The sequence below is a fragment of the Heliconius melpomene genome, chromosome 6 (assembly GCF_056956725.1).
Source record: "Heliconius melpomene rosina isolate 202511_hmr_F chromosome 6, ASM5695672v1, whole genome shotgun sequence".
NCBI lineage: Eukaryota > Metazoa > Arthropoda > Insecta > Lepidoptera > Nymphalidae > Heliconius > Heliconius melpomene.
In genome coordinates, this window is record NC_140394.1 from 4242782 (window position 1) to 4258041 (window position 15260).

At 30.1% G+C, this 15260-nt stretch overlaps 2 protein-coding genes across 2 annotated transcripts; one reads left to right on the top strand and one right to left on the bottom strand.

Annotated features, from left to right (window-relative positions):
- The first annotated feature begins 131 nt into the window (after positions 1-131).
- Positions 132-3662, top strand: LOC146538152 (uncharacterized). The gene is made up of 8 exons (XM_085186584.1): positions 132-319; positions 399-560; positions 762-939; positions 1454-1554; positions 1674-1735; positions 2097-2699; positions 3202-3311; positions 3513-3662. Exons 1-8 carry the CDS (start codon positions 239-241, stop codon positions 3596-3598), a joined length of 1383 nt encoding a protein of 460 aa, XP_085042710.1. The 5' UTR covers positions 132-238; the 3' UTR covers positions 3599-3662.
- A 246-nt stretch (positions 3663-3908) lies between these two features.
- Positions 3909-6613, bottom strand: LOC146538153 (protein AAR2 homolog). Its single transcript, XM_085186585.1, has 5 exons — positions 6286-6613; positions 5977-6179; positions 5215-5454; positions 4714-4840; positions 3909-4339 (listed from the first exon to the last, which is right to left on the bottom strand). The coding sequence occupies exons 1-5, from the start codon at positions 6486-6488 to the stop codon at positions 3928-3930; spliced, it is 1185 nt and encodes a 394-aa protein (XP_085042711.1). The 5' UTR covers positions 6489-6613; the 3' UTR covers positions 3909-3927.
- Positions 6614-15260: the final 8647 nt, after the last annotated feature.

A 15260-nucleotide genomic window follows, 5' to 3' on the forward strand; every position in this document is an offset into this window, starting at 1 on the left:
AAGACACGGGTACGGTAACTAATAAGCAAATATTTTAATTTTTTTTAGACCTTTCAAGAACGTTAATTTGATCAGAATATTTTACAACATTATTCCTGTGTCAAACTCATTTTCGTACTTGTCGTTGTCAATATCAATTATTAAATAACATCTGTCAATTTAAAATAAACGATACCACGCTGGTTTTATATTTGTGTTATAGTTGATAGTATATTAAAATAGAATCATATCGGTAAAAATGGAAGAAAATGTCGCATTAGATTCAACTCAGCAAAAACAATTCGTCAAGTCTGTTAGAGGCATAAAAAAACTGCTAAAGGTATTGTCTCTTTATTAATGTTTTACTTCATATAACCTAACATCAAATATATGTATATGTTTATCATTTTATTAAACAGAAGAAGAGTAAAAACACAGAAAAACCCGCAATTGCTAAAGTTGAAGTTAAGCCTGTAAAGCAAAAGAAGAAACCTTTGAAAACTAAAAAAGTAAAAAAAAATAAAAAGCGCCAATTAAGAGGTTTAGTTTACATTTCTCATATACCGCATGGTTTTTATGAGGTAAGTTTGTTTTTCAGTAATGTTAATAATTATTTTTATAAATGTAACATGCTTGCTATAATATAGTAATAATAATTATTATTGCAAAATTTTTCACACTTGAAATCATGTTGAATGTTGAAACTTAACATGGTGATTTGTTAATCAATGCATTTGTAATGCTCTATGGTCTCATATTTATATGTATTATTAAAATTTCAGCCACAAATGACAGAATATTTTAAACAATTTGGAGTAGTTACAAATGTTCGGGTAATTAGATCTAAAAAAACTGGTAACTCAAAAGGTTTTGCATTTGTAGAATTCAAACAACCAAGTGTAGCTGAAATTGTTGCTGAGACTATGAACAATTATTTAATGGGAAAAAGGCTACTAAAAGGTAAATTGATAAAATGATTATACAAAGTAATAATTTAATTAAAATAGATTTTTGGTATATGTTGTAGTAATTGTAAATATTTCTGTATATTTTACAAAATATTACAATTATAGTTTTTAGTTCCATGTATAGAGACTAAATAAAGATGACCCATGCTTCTTTTATACTTTTGTAACTTCTTACTGTATAAGATATAGAGAGATAAGTAAATATTTTAATATGCATTTAACATTGTGGTTCCAATGACAGTGTCAGATTTTAAATGCAGTGGTCATTGGTTCAATCCTCACATATCAAAATGGCTTATTTTCATTGTCTCATGCTAGTAAGATGAGTCAACATGCAAAGTCTCGATTTTGGACTGATGGAGACTGGCATGTTACATACAAGGTTCTCTACCTCCCTTGTGGAACAAATAGAAATAATCATAAAAATTTCTTAATTTTAAATTAAATTTAAGAAACTTTATTATTATGATAAAAATATAATAATACTTAAAAATGTCTATTTTCAGCTGTCTATATTCCTCCAAAGGAACAAAAATTAGATGCTCTCCGAAGAAATTGGAATAATCAACATAATCCTGCTAGTGAGCAAAGGTTGAAAATAAGAAAAGTATGATTGATTGTGTATTATATGTATTAATAATTGTGTTATAATTAATTTAAAAATTTAAATTTACTAATATATTAAATGTAATGAAACCTTTTCTACAATAACATTGATATTTACAGGCATACAATGCCATTAAAACAGATGAAGAGGAGCTGAAAATTGCAAAGAAATTATTAGCAGGGTAATAATTACTTATTTTTTAAAGATATTCTTTGTATTAAATATGTTTTTTTATATACTTTAGAAAGTTATGATATAAAATTTAATAATATTTAATTTAAGAACCTACGTTTCCATTTGTGTCTTTTGTCATTACATAATTATAAGTAACTTTAGCTAGTCATTTGCTATATAACTATAAGTATATTGTAAAAGTTATTTGATCAAGAATACCTAAACAATGTAGTATAAATAGAAATAAATTTTAAGTGTTATTTTATAAAAATATTATGGATCCTATCTAATAAGGGTTTTTTCTTGTAATTTGTTAATTAATAATGTTAAAATAATTATCATTGTTTAAATTTGTTTTATTTTTATAGTTTGTCCAAAACAAAAGAAAAATTAAGCAATTTAGGAATTGATTATGATTTCTTTAAGCCAGTCGATGTACCAGAAGCATTAAAGGATGTTGAGGATAAGGTTGATAATAAAAAAGAAGAAAAGTTAGAAACAAAGACAAAAAAGAAAACTAAGGCTAACTCAACAGATGTTAAAGTAGAAAATAATAAGAAAAAAATCAAAATTGAACCAAAAGAAAATAATAAAATGAATTCAAATAAAAAAAATACATTGAATGATCCATTGAAAACAGAAACAGAGTCTGATGAGAAATTAAATAAAAAAACTGGGAAAGCAAACAATAAAGACGATAAAAATAAAAAGAATAAAATAAAAGTTGAAGATATAAAGCCGTTACAAAATTTTATAAAAATCAATAATGATGATGATGACGATGAGTCGGTGAGTGATGATGAAAATGATGATTTTGATTCTGATGAATTTGAAAAGCTAATGGCCAGTGATGATGATGATGACATATCATCTGGTGATGAGAGTGATGAAGACGGAAACAGTGACACAGATGATGATAACGATGAATCAGAAGAGGAAGAGCAAATTCCGAAAACGAAACCAAACAAAAAGTGAGTTTTTTGATTTACCATAGTTGCACTCTAACTCACACAGCAGAATATGCAGAGGGTTAATGTGTTAAGACAATCCATTTCTTATTTTTCGCCGAAATCGCGAAGCATGAGCTTGAACCTGAATTTGAACCATGTGCTTAGCGTTTGATACCAGATATGATTAGATACGAAAATATTAAATATTTCGTATCAGCCGAGGCCCGCTCAGGGGAATTGTTAATTGAACTCACAACCATCCCATCTGCATTCACACGCTTATGTCATTGCGCCACAATGTTGATGGTGTGATTTCATTATTTTTTGGGGAAAAAATAATTTATAATAATGAAAATTTTACATATTTTCACTATATACCGTGTTGTATTCTGTCACTATGTAACATATTCAATTGGAGCAATAAGAGATCATGGACTATATAGTGTGTTGTTGTTAACAAAAAAAATATCTTATTCTTATATCTATACTTTGTTAAAGTAATGCAATATATTTTTGTTTTCAGACCCATACTTACAAATGTACCGAAAAATACTAGAAGTAATGTAAACAAAAAAGTGGTTCAAGAAAATGTTAGTGTAGGAAAACAACTAAAAAAGAGGAAGAATGTTCAAAGTAAGAATAAATATATCTGTCTCAAATTTGAACCTGTTCCTACAAATTTGAATAATACTTTTGAATAATTTATTTTTTTATTATTTTGTTGAAATAACTGTATATCTCTTATAAATACCGAAATAACGGTCACACGTTATATACAGAATATAAGGTAAAGCTAATAAAATAATATTATATAGGTACTCTTTTTGCTTTCAGATGCACCAGTAGCTCCTAAAAAGGCGAAATTTGAAAAACAAAACAAAAAGAAACCATTAAAAAAAGTTATTAAAAAGAAGAAATAAACAATCACATTGTTTTATATTATTGCAATACCATTAAGATTTATAATAAATGGTTAAATTTCAATTAAGTTTTTTTTTATATTTTTTAGAAATACCCTACAGACATTAAAGTTTCATTTAATTTATTTAGATACTTATATGTTTTTATGGTTTGTAAGAATTTTATTATAGTTGGTAGTTCATTTATTCTAATAAGGATGAAAGTAATTTTCTTTTCGTTTTAATTAAATAGTTTTTAAGATAAGTCTACACTAAGAATAAAAATTATTAAAATTTACACTGAATTACTAACAAAATAAAAAAAACAAAGTACTAATTAAAATATTTATTCATTCATGATCTAATTTCACTATTACAGGTCTCTCGTCATCTTCATCAACATCAAGTCCTGTAAAGTCCCACTGTAGTTTATCTGTCAAATTTTCTTTAAATCTATCAATCATTGTCATTAGTCGTCCATCAACCTTAATCATATATGCTGTGCGGAAAAATTCCCTCAACTTTTTATAAACTAAATTTTTGTTCATGACTATATCTGCTAGGAATTCCTCTGGCATTTCTTGAATTTGCACTTCGAGTGTTCGGATAAAATGGAAGAAAATACTCCTGTATTTGTGTATTGCATTTTCACAAGAACACAATATTACAACAATGTTTTTCCAATGTTCAAAAGCGTCGAGTGAGTGCCCTATTAAAAAGCATAAATATGCATACTGTAGTTCACCAATAATGTGTAGTGGCCTGAAAAAAAAAACAATTGATACTTTAAGTAGTTAACAATGATGTAATTGGACTTGTCTTTAAAGTAAATTTATACATATATATAATGAAATTGTAACATATCATTGTCTATACATTAGGGGCATTTATGTAATAGTATCCAAAACACCGATTTTTAAAATTTTTGTCTGTCGGTTTGTCTGTGCCTTTTTCAAGCTAATTTCAGCAATGGCTTAACTGATTTAGAAATTATTTTCACTGTAGTATTTTGACAAATTTGTCAAATTTAGGCAAAAGAAATCTAGTGTTAAATAGTGCGGTATGAATCGTGAAGATAAAAAAATATATAGATAATTAAAATTAATGTAAAAAATAAGCAATATTTCAACACGTACTCATCATGTTGAGTTATCATAACTTCTAAAGTATAAGACTGGTCTAAATAATGTTTTGTAATTTCATCTGGCCGTGCTCCTGGTGGATATTTGTCCTTTGGTATTTGTGTAAATCTCATTGAAGCTCCTGTGAAATTGAATTTTATAATTTTAATTTATGCTCTTGTTTAGTTTATATTTATTTTTGAGCAACAAAACTTACTTATTCTTTAACATAAGAATTAAATATATACAGGTAATGGAATGCTCATTATCTGCTTTGAAAAATCACAAACATAAACTAAAATACTATTAGACCATACAATTTTCATCCACGTTTTAATTTGGATCCATAGAGAAATGGAGACAATCAGCAATTTGTAAACAGTTTTTACTTTTGGACTCTCGCCGAGACCTTTTATATTTAGCTTTTTATGTTACACCTTTCACTCCTACTTCCACTATATGCAAAATTATCAACTTCTAAAAAAAGAAGAAAAAAAAAATGTTAGATCCATTCACCTGGTACAGGTTTTAAGTTTGGTAACATTGCATCTTCTTTTTCAGCTTGTGTTATCCTTTTGACCTTTTTTGCTTCAGATTGATCTGTAGATGATTCCTCAGTAATTTCATTTGATTCAGTCAAATCTCGTGATGTACTTGCTTTGACTCCTCGAGGTCTGTCTTCATCGCTCATTGATTGTAGTTCAACAGAGGATCTGATTATACCACTCTCTGGTGACAGTTTTTGTGCTAGTTGACCTAAATGAAGAAATAAGTTGTATCATTTGTATGCTTATTATTTTTTTCATACAGAGGGAACCTAATGTTAAGACATTCCATTTCATACTTTCAGCTAAATTTTCCAGATATTGCATGTAGAGTGGCAGATTTCAATGCTGTAATTTGTGTATCAGAGTGGGGAAATGAAAATAAATTGAATATAAATTTTGAAATGAAAATAATCCCTTGAGTTGCAATGAACATGAACTCAGAAACTTTGTATATAGAGTGAGATAGTGCCACATGGCATCACAAGAGCACCAATCTAATATGTTATGTGGAAAAGAACTACATATACTGTTATTATTAAAAGTGACGGCATTAAATAAAAGATTACTTTTATTATATAATTGTGATGTACAGACAAGACAATTAAAGTAAGGTGAACCAAGGCTTCATGATATATTTGATTAAAAATTGTTTTTATATTTATAAATAAAACAGGACCATTCTAATAATCTTAAATGTTATTGTTGATATTACAGCTGTATTATTATATACCTGTTATTTGAGAAGACAGTGATTTCCACTTTTGCCATATTTCATATGGATATGGAGCTAGGTGTTTGTCTATATTTAGTAGATTATCTTTCAACCTTTGAACACTATCATCGCTTATTTCATCTTTACTTATATCTTCTTTCTCTTTATCCCATATCTTCACCAAAAACTCGGTCTTTTCAAAAAAGTGCATAAATCCTGACCTGTACAAAAAACATTTACTCAAGAAAGATTCAAATAAGTCAAAAAAACAAATTTAACAACAGTAAAAGGTTTATCTCATTGATGTATTTAAGAATAATTATTAACCGTGGTGCAGTATGTCCAGTTCGTTTACAAACAGCAGAATAATGTACATAGTGTAGGCCCGGAGGAATCATTTTTATTCCTCGAAAATCTTCTTCGGTATTCCAACATTGCATATCGATACCGAACTGAGTCTCTTGAGGCACCCCGAGAAACACAAATGTACCGCCTTCAACGAGAAGTTTTTTAGCAGTCTCTTGGTCCATATTGTACTGTTACTTTGATAACGATTTATGTTCTAATAAAAAGGGAGATTTATAAATGTTTACATATCACATGTAGATTATTTACAACCGCTCATTGACATTTTCGATCTCGTTTTGATATTTGACGTTGACGTAAAATGTGACAATGTCGAATTGGTATATTTTTATATTTATAGTCTGGCAAATATGTTATTGATAATGGGAAGCACGCGCGGCAAATTGCGCAGAAAGCGTATTTTGATGTCTGCACATAGACACCCACTCACGCCGGACCGATTCCCCGTAAGGGCTCGCGGGGAATCGTTGCGGGGTGTGACCGGGCTACGGTACAGTCGAGTGCAACGCTATCAGTTCATTACTATGAAATATGAATATAATATCATATGATAGCATCATATATACGGAATGGCGTAGTAGAGCATATTTATCTAGTAATATTATAAAAATTAGTAAAAAACACCAAAGCAACATGCAAAATGAAGATATGGTAAATTGAAAAATTAATTAAAAAACTGAATTAAATTATTATAATGAGGCCACATACAAATCTTCTCAATCCAAATTCAATAAAAAAAGTAAAATTTAAAAAGTAAATTTAATATATAAAACATGCAAACAAATACAAGATTTTGGCGTTAGGCAACATGCAAAATCAACTTATGGGTAAGTAAAAAATTTTTTAAATAATGGAAATAGAGGTCTTAACAAATAAATTATGTTAATAAATTATATCTCCAAATTAAATCAAAATTCTATTACCGTTTTATTTAAAACGTTAATTAATGCATGCAAAAATAAAAATTGATAAATAATAAAGCAAATAATCAAAGCAATAATTACAATTAATTATATTCTTGTTTGAACAATATAGTGTGAGCTCGATTGTACCTTTAAAGATGTGTGGGTGCGAATTTCCTGTAAGGACGTAGCGCTCACACTGACGCAAATGGCAAACTATGGCAAAGGGATACCGCACTCTCATTTTTTGTACCTCAAAATTTATTGAAATAATTTACCCAATATTATTTTCTTTTATATAATCTTTAAGAAGTTTAAATATTGCTAGATATTTCTTTATTCATACTGCATAGTTTATAAGCTTGTATTATGCACACTGAATGTTTATGTTGTACATAAGTGTGTATATAGTTTATACACATGTACGTTAATATCATGTGCCATTAGTTATATAAGCAGAAGCTTGGAATTGATTAATTATTTATTGACTCAAAAATGTTATTATACTTTTCGGGCTAGTCTTGATTTTATTCTCGATAACAATGTATGGAACAGCTGATTATTTTGCGATATTTAGATATCCTCATAAAATTTTCGTTTTGTATAATTTACTACAACATAAACATGATCAGATATTTTAATTATCGTATAGGTAAATGTAATTTGCTAAGTGTGAGGTAAAACAACATAACAGGGTAACACTGATCGAACGTTCTCTGCGCATACGTATACTGCGCAATTTACCGCGCGTGCTTCCCATTATCAATAACATATTTGCCAGACTATAATTTATTATATTATTATATTTAATAATATAATAAATGTCTATGTCCAGCAGTGGACCTTAAAAGGCTGATGGATGGATTATTATATTTAATGTTATGCGGAATAGTCAAATAAATTGTTTGTGTATTTAATCATCAATAGCTTATTAGTGAATTAATAAAAAAATACTGCACTTCAATATAAATATTATATACATTTTTAATTTATTTTAAAATATAAATATTACATTCTTTTGATTTTAAAAATATAGAAAGTAGAAAAAGTTTGTATAAACAAGCAAATGTATTATTCGTTAAAGTCTTCTTTATAAAATTTATCGACATGTACAAATTGTAATTTTTTTTCAATAATAAATTTCCTTATGTACCAGATTACTGTCATGTCTTTACAAGTTATTCTTAATACACATCACTTAGATAAAATTTCGTAAATAAAATTCTGAATATTTTATTGAAGTATATTTTTTTAAACTAATACATAAAAATTACAATTGTCAGAACTTAGCTCTATGTTGATTTTTTCTTTGTAAAATACGAGTATACACAGTGTGCACTTACATAAACATAATTACATTCAAAATGAATTTCCCACCAAAAATTCGTCTAGAATTCCACGAGTCCCCGTCGAGTGCTTAACACAGCCTGCTGTTAACTACACCACCTGATTTTTTGTTTTAGTGCAGATTTTTTTGCCTAATTATTTTTCAACAGGTGACGAATACCCGTCTCGAGCACCACTACAGCCAGACGGTAGCGGCAATCAGAAATAGCATTTTAGTTATCGTTCGCAATTAGTAGATCTTATGAATTACGCTGTATGCAATGCTAATACTTAAACTTTGAAGAGAAGGTGAACATGACGTTGTAGGTAAAATAGATTATTTATTCTTTTGTTCTTCAGAGAAGCAAGCATTCTGTACAAGAGGAATATTGATGCGAAAATGTAGATTCTTTTTTTTTCTTGATTAGGTTCCCCAGCCAATCCTTGCTTGTTGAATGGCGGAACTCAACGCCGCGCTTTATCTTGATACTAGAGCGAAGAAATGAAAATATTTAATTTCTTTAATGAAAATATTTAATCGCACCCACAACCCGTCGCATGCTTGTGCCCCTGCCCCACGTTTGGCCTCAAAGTCAAAATCTTTTAACATATTTATTAATAAAAAAATATCTACTGCTAAAGAAAATAGAATACCTACGTTCACTCTTATTATTTTCAACATAATATTACACGTATGACCGAATATAGCTTGATTTTCTGATTTTTGATATGGCTGACGAATAGAGTCTCGGCAATATACACCTGGGAAATTAGGATGTAAATTTTCATTCACCGTTCCCGCGTACCTACATATATACGTGAATTCTTTGTTTTCATCGGAAATTTAAGGACAGAAATTCACTTGGGAGTGAAATGTATGTGGCTTCGTACGAACCAGCTATAGTAATATATTTTTATCGATATTCTTATGTTATTTAGGAGAAATTTTATATTGTTGTTTATTTAAATACCTTATTGTCTTTTAGAACATTGTTGTTGATTTATTATTGTACTTGAGATTATTTTCTCAAATCAGCTTCACGCTGTATCCCGCACACAGCAGGGCAGACGGAGGGAACCTAATGTAACACTCCGTTCCCCACTTTCTGCCGAATTCTTGAGGCATTGCGTGTTGATTGGCAGAATTCAACGCCGCGCTGTGCCTCGACACTAGAACGAAGAAATGGAAATATAAATTTAATTAGTAGTAGTAATTTTGTACTTAAGTAAAAAAACGGTTAAACCGTTTCTAAGATAAGGGTGCAAAAACTCACAGACAAACATACAAAATTAAAATAATATGTTGTAGTAGAAAAAATAATATTTTGAATTTATATACTGTTCCTTTTTCTATAAATAATGATTATCATACGAATAAAATCAAAAATATTAACACTGTGCCGAAATCCAAAGCAATTATAAGCATATAAGTTTTATTTGGTTCGATGCTTTATTGGCATGATACGAGTACATGTTGATGTTAAGAACTTATCGAGGGTGTTTGTATGGAAACTATGGATAAACTAGTTGCGTCAGCGCTCTCATGGAGTTAGGGAAACTTTTAATAGTGTTTATGTCCCCAAAGAGCCTGGAACGCGCCGTCGAAGTACATCTACTACGAAGTGCACCGGTTATCTTAGAAGTTATTACAAATACTATCGGCCAGCGCCCTCAAGAAATCTCAGCAGAGCTATATATCTTACAACTTTCCTAATAACTTTTGTTTAAGAAAATATGTAGTTTTTTTTAAAGATTGTGTGGTAAAAACTTTACGTATAAATAATGAAGATGAAAAATTTTATAGATTAATTCTTTAATATTTAGTGTTTTTCTTAAGCAAATATTGTAAAAAATGAAACGTGTTAAAAATTATGGACGTTGTTTTCCTATTTTGTAAAAATGAGGATTAAAAATGTTAATTAGATATGGTGTACACTTATTCTTGTTTGATATTGTAATCATAAGTAGTTACTACTACTAAAAGCTTGAAAACTTTTTATTAACAATATATATTTTTCCATTCGTCTACTGAAACTCTACACGAATATTATCAAAGTTGACATTTATGTGAAAATATCAGTATTGAGAAATAACTTTTAACTGCTTGTTAACTTTCCAAATTTTAGGGATCGCGTGAAGAGAACAAGAAAAAAATAATATGATTTTGTATTAAAAATGTACTAATTTAAGCACTCGGTTGTACCTAAGTAGTAGAAAGTGTAGTAAATAAAAAAAATAACATTCAAGGACACAGACAAGGGTGGAAAAATTCAGTCTATAAAAGTTACCATAAATTAAGAAGCTAAAGTGCACGCGAAGGGAATAAGAAAAAAATTGAAGTACGTGGTTTTCAACCCGTGCAGCAGCTTAGAATGATCTCGTAAGACTCGAGAGAATCTGTCTTGTGAAACGCCACTTTAAACGTAAAATATCGTTTAAAAGTACTTATTCTGTATTAAGTAATTAAATTATAATTTTGCTTAGAATTTGAAATGCTTTATTAATGTTGAAATCTTAACAATAATAACTATTTTTTAATTTTAAGATTTCATTTAAGCGCAGTACTTCATAGTAGGTTTAAATTATTTTGAGCAGTTTTAGATCTAAGAATAAATTTATTATAGCAAGTTCTATTTTATTATTTTTATTTCTTTTATAGGTATATAAAATCGATATCCATGTAAATTATTAAAATAAAATGTAATTGTTTAGTTAAATAAACAATTTAACAAAATACTTTATACTCTAAACTCATGGTATGACTAAAACTAAAGCAGTTAAATATATTTTTAAAATTAGTAGGTATACAAATTCAATTTCAAAATGAGCTGACATTTAACAAAATTCTTTAAGTAACAAAATATATTAACCTATAGCGAAGGTGGAAAGCCCAAACAATTGTACTAAATAAAATCTTTTCACTTGAAAATAATAGCATCATTTATTTCTTCAGATTTAATCCATCTTTGTGGTAAATTGGTTTAAAAGCAGTCAATTAGGACTTTATGCTATCTGGCGATGTTAAACAAGCGTTGTTTGTGTATTTCCGATTTCTTCTCCCCCAATCCGTATCTGTTATTGGCGCGGAGAAAATTGAATTTGTCCACAATCCACCGGATTGCAATGCGGCTGGAGGATCCAGACCAAAACAAACATTCAATTTTCCAATCCACTTTTAGACTGGCAGTGTGTGGATGTGGACGCGAGGTGTAAACAACGATACGCCAATTAACTACTGTCAAATAAATGAATTGTTTCTTCAGTTTTCAAACTACTCTGGTTGATTGTAAAACTTTTCTGTTTAGATTACTTATGTGAATATTAAAATTGTATAAGTCAATTAATATTAAATGAGACGACTAGTGCTATTGTATATTCTTTTTTAGTGAAAGTTTATAAAAACCCAGGGCAATCTATCCGACATTCCGATGTCCAGTTTCTGCCGAATTTTCTTTCGTTGGAATCGGAATCGAACCCACACCCGTCGTATGATTGACACGCTTGAGTCACTGCGTTACGACGGCTCCATGTTTCATCATGTACGAGCATCCAATGATATTGTTTCAGAAGCTTTCTTATTATTAATTAGATTTTCTCTTTCTAAAGATTTCTTAAAGGTGTTTCTATGATATTTTAAATAATTTATTTAATACATTTCGTACAGATGTCACAATGAAAGCTAAATTGTAATAATACCTAGTATTCTAATAAAAAAATGTGACACGATTTATTACGTCCATTCTAAACCGTTTCAATGTGGGTTGAATGTAAATAGAGTTGAACTCTGAAATAAAGGAGCTTGATCAAGTTAATTAGTAAGACCGTTCGTTGGCGACTAATTGCGCATTTTTTGTGTTCCAAGTCTTTTAGAGGACAAAAGTCAAAGAGACGAGAACTGTTAGTGCACGGTGTTATTTAAGATAGTTGTATTATATATTTTAGTTTTAGACTAAAATTTGCCGTCGTTAAGGTAGATGTGATATTTGAGAAAATTTATTAAATTAGGCACAAGAGTGTGACTGTAACGCGTCGGTTGTAGGTTTGATCCCCACTCGAGGAAGCGAAATATTTATTTACGTTTATATTTCCATTTCTTCGCTTTAGTGTCGAGGCAAAAGCGCGGCGTTAAGTTCTGTCCCTCAATACGCAATGTCTCCAGAATTAGGGAGAATCACTTTCTCCCGAATTCTGGAACGAAGTGTCTTAACACTAGGTTCCCTCTGCCTTGTGAAGCTGATTTGTTTGATTTTTAATTAAATATGCATATTCACATAAACAAACTCAAAATTCAATTTCATTACGACAAAAAATTAAAAATGTCTTCTTCAAAAAAATTTTATATTGCTCAGGAACATATATATTGACATACGAGTATATCTATATATATAAAATCGAAAGGTGACTCACTCATCATGAAATCTCAGAAATTACGAGTGCTAGGAATCTCAAATTTTGCATAGGAGTTATAGGACATAAGTGCTTAGACGGGAATTTGCAATATTCGACTTCTAAGGGGTTGTTTTTGGGGTTGAAAGTTTGTATGAAACTTCGTTACTACAAATGCTAGGAGTCTCAAATTTTGCATGGACGTCCACTTATAGGACGTAGATACTCATGGAGACAGAATAATAACGTAGTTCACGCAGGCGAAGCCGCGGGCGGGCCGCTAGTCTAATATATAAATACTTTTCCCAGCTTACGTATCATTACGCCAGCAATATCGTTCTGAAATGCTGACTAACGAAGCTACGTTCGGTTTAACGTTATACGAATGTATTGTTACGTGCCTCATTAGCCACAAACCATGAAAATATAAGAATTGTTCTAACTATTCATTGCTAAGGTAATTTGCAATATTCTCCTTTGTATAATATTATTTATCGAATGAGTTTTTGCTTAGTTTTTTGCTATTGATTTATTAATATCTCTTAATGCAACATTCGAAACACTAAACGTTTTATCAGCTTCACGCTGTATCCCGCACACAGCAGGGTATACAGGATTTTTCGCCGAAATCTGGAGGCATTGCGTGTTGAGTGAATGCCGCGCCTTTGCCTCGACACCAGAGAGAAAAATTGAAAATATTAAATACATATTTTATTTCCTCGAGTGGGGATCGAACCCACAACCTTCGCCACGAGTGGTCTCATTTTAAATAAATGATTTTATTTATATTTATTTATAATATATTTTTTTAAATGTTAACTTGGAATGTAAATTTAAATATAAAAACCTAAACAATTGTAATCTGTCCAATTCAAGACCATCTCAAAGTATACTTGAAGTAATTTTTCACCTGGGGGTTCAAAAAGGACAAAGGCAAAAAGTCGCTGACGAGGATCGGTAGAGGATAGAGGGATTGTGCCCTATCATCGTCGGCGGTCGTGTCGAGAGCCCGCTAGCCACTACAGGCTACAACTGAAAGGCGAAGCGGGATTGTTCAGGCAAAGTGCACGTTTTAAATCTAAGTCCGTATTACGTATTTTTTGAGTTGAAAATTCCGTTGATTTTTCAGTGTGAGGTGAGGGTTAAAATGCAGTTATCGTTCTGCTGTGTTGTTTCAGTTCAAATAATACTTTGCACCTCGGGAGTTTTTAAACGTCGACGTTCGTTTTAGATTATAATTTTTTAAAAATGTGTGTTATTTTATGCATGTGATTATTCAATAAATATAAGTGAATGTACAAATTGAGAATTGGAAACGGAGTATATTAACACTAGGTTCTCAGGTTCCCTGCTACGTACAGGATTTACATACGGTTACCGTAAAGGTAAAAAAACTGGTTGTCTGTAAATTCGATTAACGGACGATAACTTAACGTGATAACATCATTAATTTTTTAAGACATCAATGAATTTGTTTATTTTTATGAATCGACTGAAATCGACTGAATTATAATTTTATAGACTACAAAGGAGTAATTAAAAAATATATTTTTGTTGATAAATAACTTAATATTTGATACCTGTGATTGAGAATCGGTCTAAGCAATTGCGTTACATTAAACAACAACTTTTTAACTTAAGTTTTCTATTAAGAAGGAAAGAACAAATTTAATAAATTTTCAGCAACTAATGGTAGCCACAGTTTCACGTATCTAATATGCATTCTGGAAGGCCTTGCTCGACAGGCAATATGGCCGACTTAACCTTGTTAGGTACGCGCGACGCCTACCGACGCTTCAAAGGAATCTCTAATGATTGCATCCGTAATGCAATTAACATTGCAATATTGTTATAACATATTCAAACTCTGATTATGTCTCTTAATAAATAATGATTTATACATCTTATTATATTATCTATTCACAGTTCCATCTGTCCAAATTCCAAATGTCATTTTGACGTTTGCTGTCAATCCTAATTCCTGAGGATGATCCTCATGAAGTGAAGGCTGTACTAACACAGGATCTCTTTTTTTTACATGTATTCTATAATTGTGTATATTTATCTTTCTTATTACCGGTCAATTTCCTCCGTGTGTTTTCTATACAACGTGACATTGGCGAAATGAATTGTGCTCAACTGGCACGCTCGAAACGCCATATATCGAGAAATCAATCAATCGATCCTCATGAAATAAATTATACTCACATTTAGTTATTACTTATTTATAACATTAAGGTCAGTCGTGGAGGGGCACACAGGTTGTGGGTTCGATTCTCATTCGAGAAAATGAAATATTTAATATTTGCATTCCTTCGCTCT

Excerpts from the sequence above, each read along its gene's own strand:
- LOC146538152 (XM_085186584.1), top strand. The coding sequence starts at position 239 with ATGGAAGAAAATGTCGCATTAGATTCAACTCAGCAAAAACAATTCGTC. Across the intron at positions 561-761 it reads TACCGCATGGTTTTTATGAG|CCACAAATGACAGAATATTT; the intron begins GTAAGTTTGTTT and ends TTAAAATTTCAG. Across the intron at positions 2,700-3,201 it reads AAAACGAAACCAAACAAAAA|ACCCATACTTACAAATGTAC; the intron begins GTGAGTTTTTTG and ends TTTTGTTTTCAG.
- LOC146538153 (XM_085186585.1), bottom strand. The coding sequence starts at position 6,488 with ATGGACCAAGAGACTGCTAAAAAACTTCTCGTTGAAGGCGGTACATTT. Across the intron at positions 6,180-6,285 it reads ACTGGACATACTGCACCACG|GTCAGGATTTATGCACTTTT; the intron begins GTTAATAATTAT and ends TTTTTTGTACAG. Across the intron at positions 5,455-5,976 it reads ACTGTCTTCTCAAATAACAG|GTCAACTAGCACAAAAACTG; the intron begins GTATATAATAAT and ends TTCTTCATTTAG.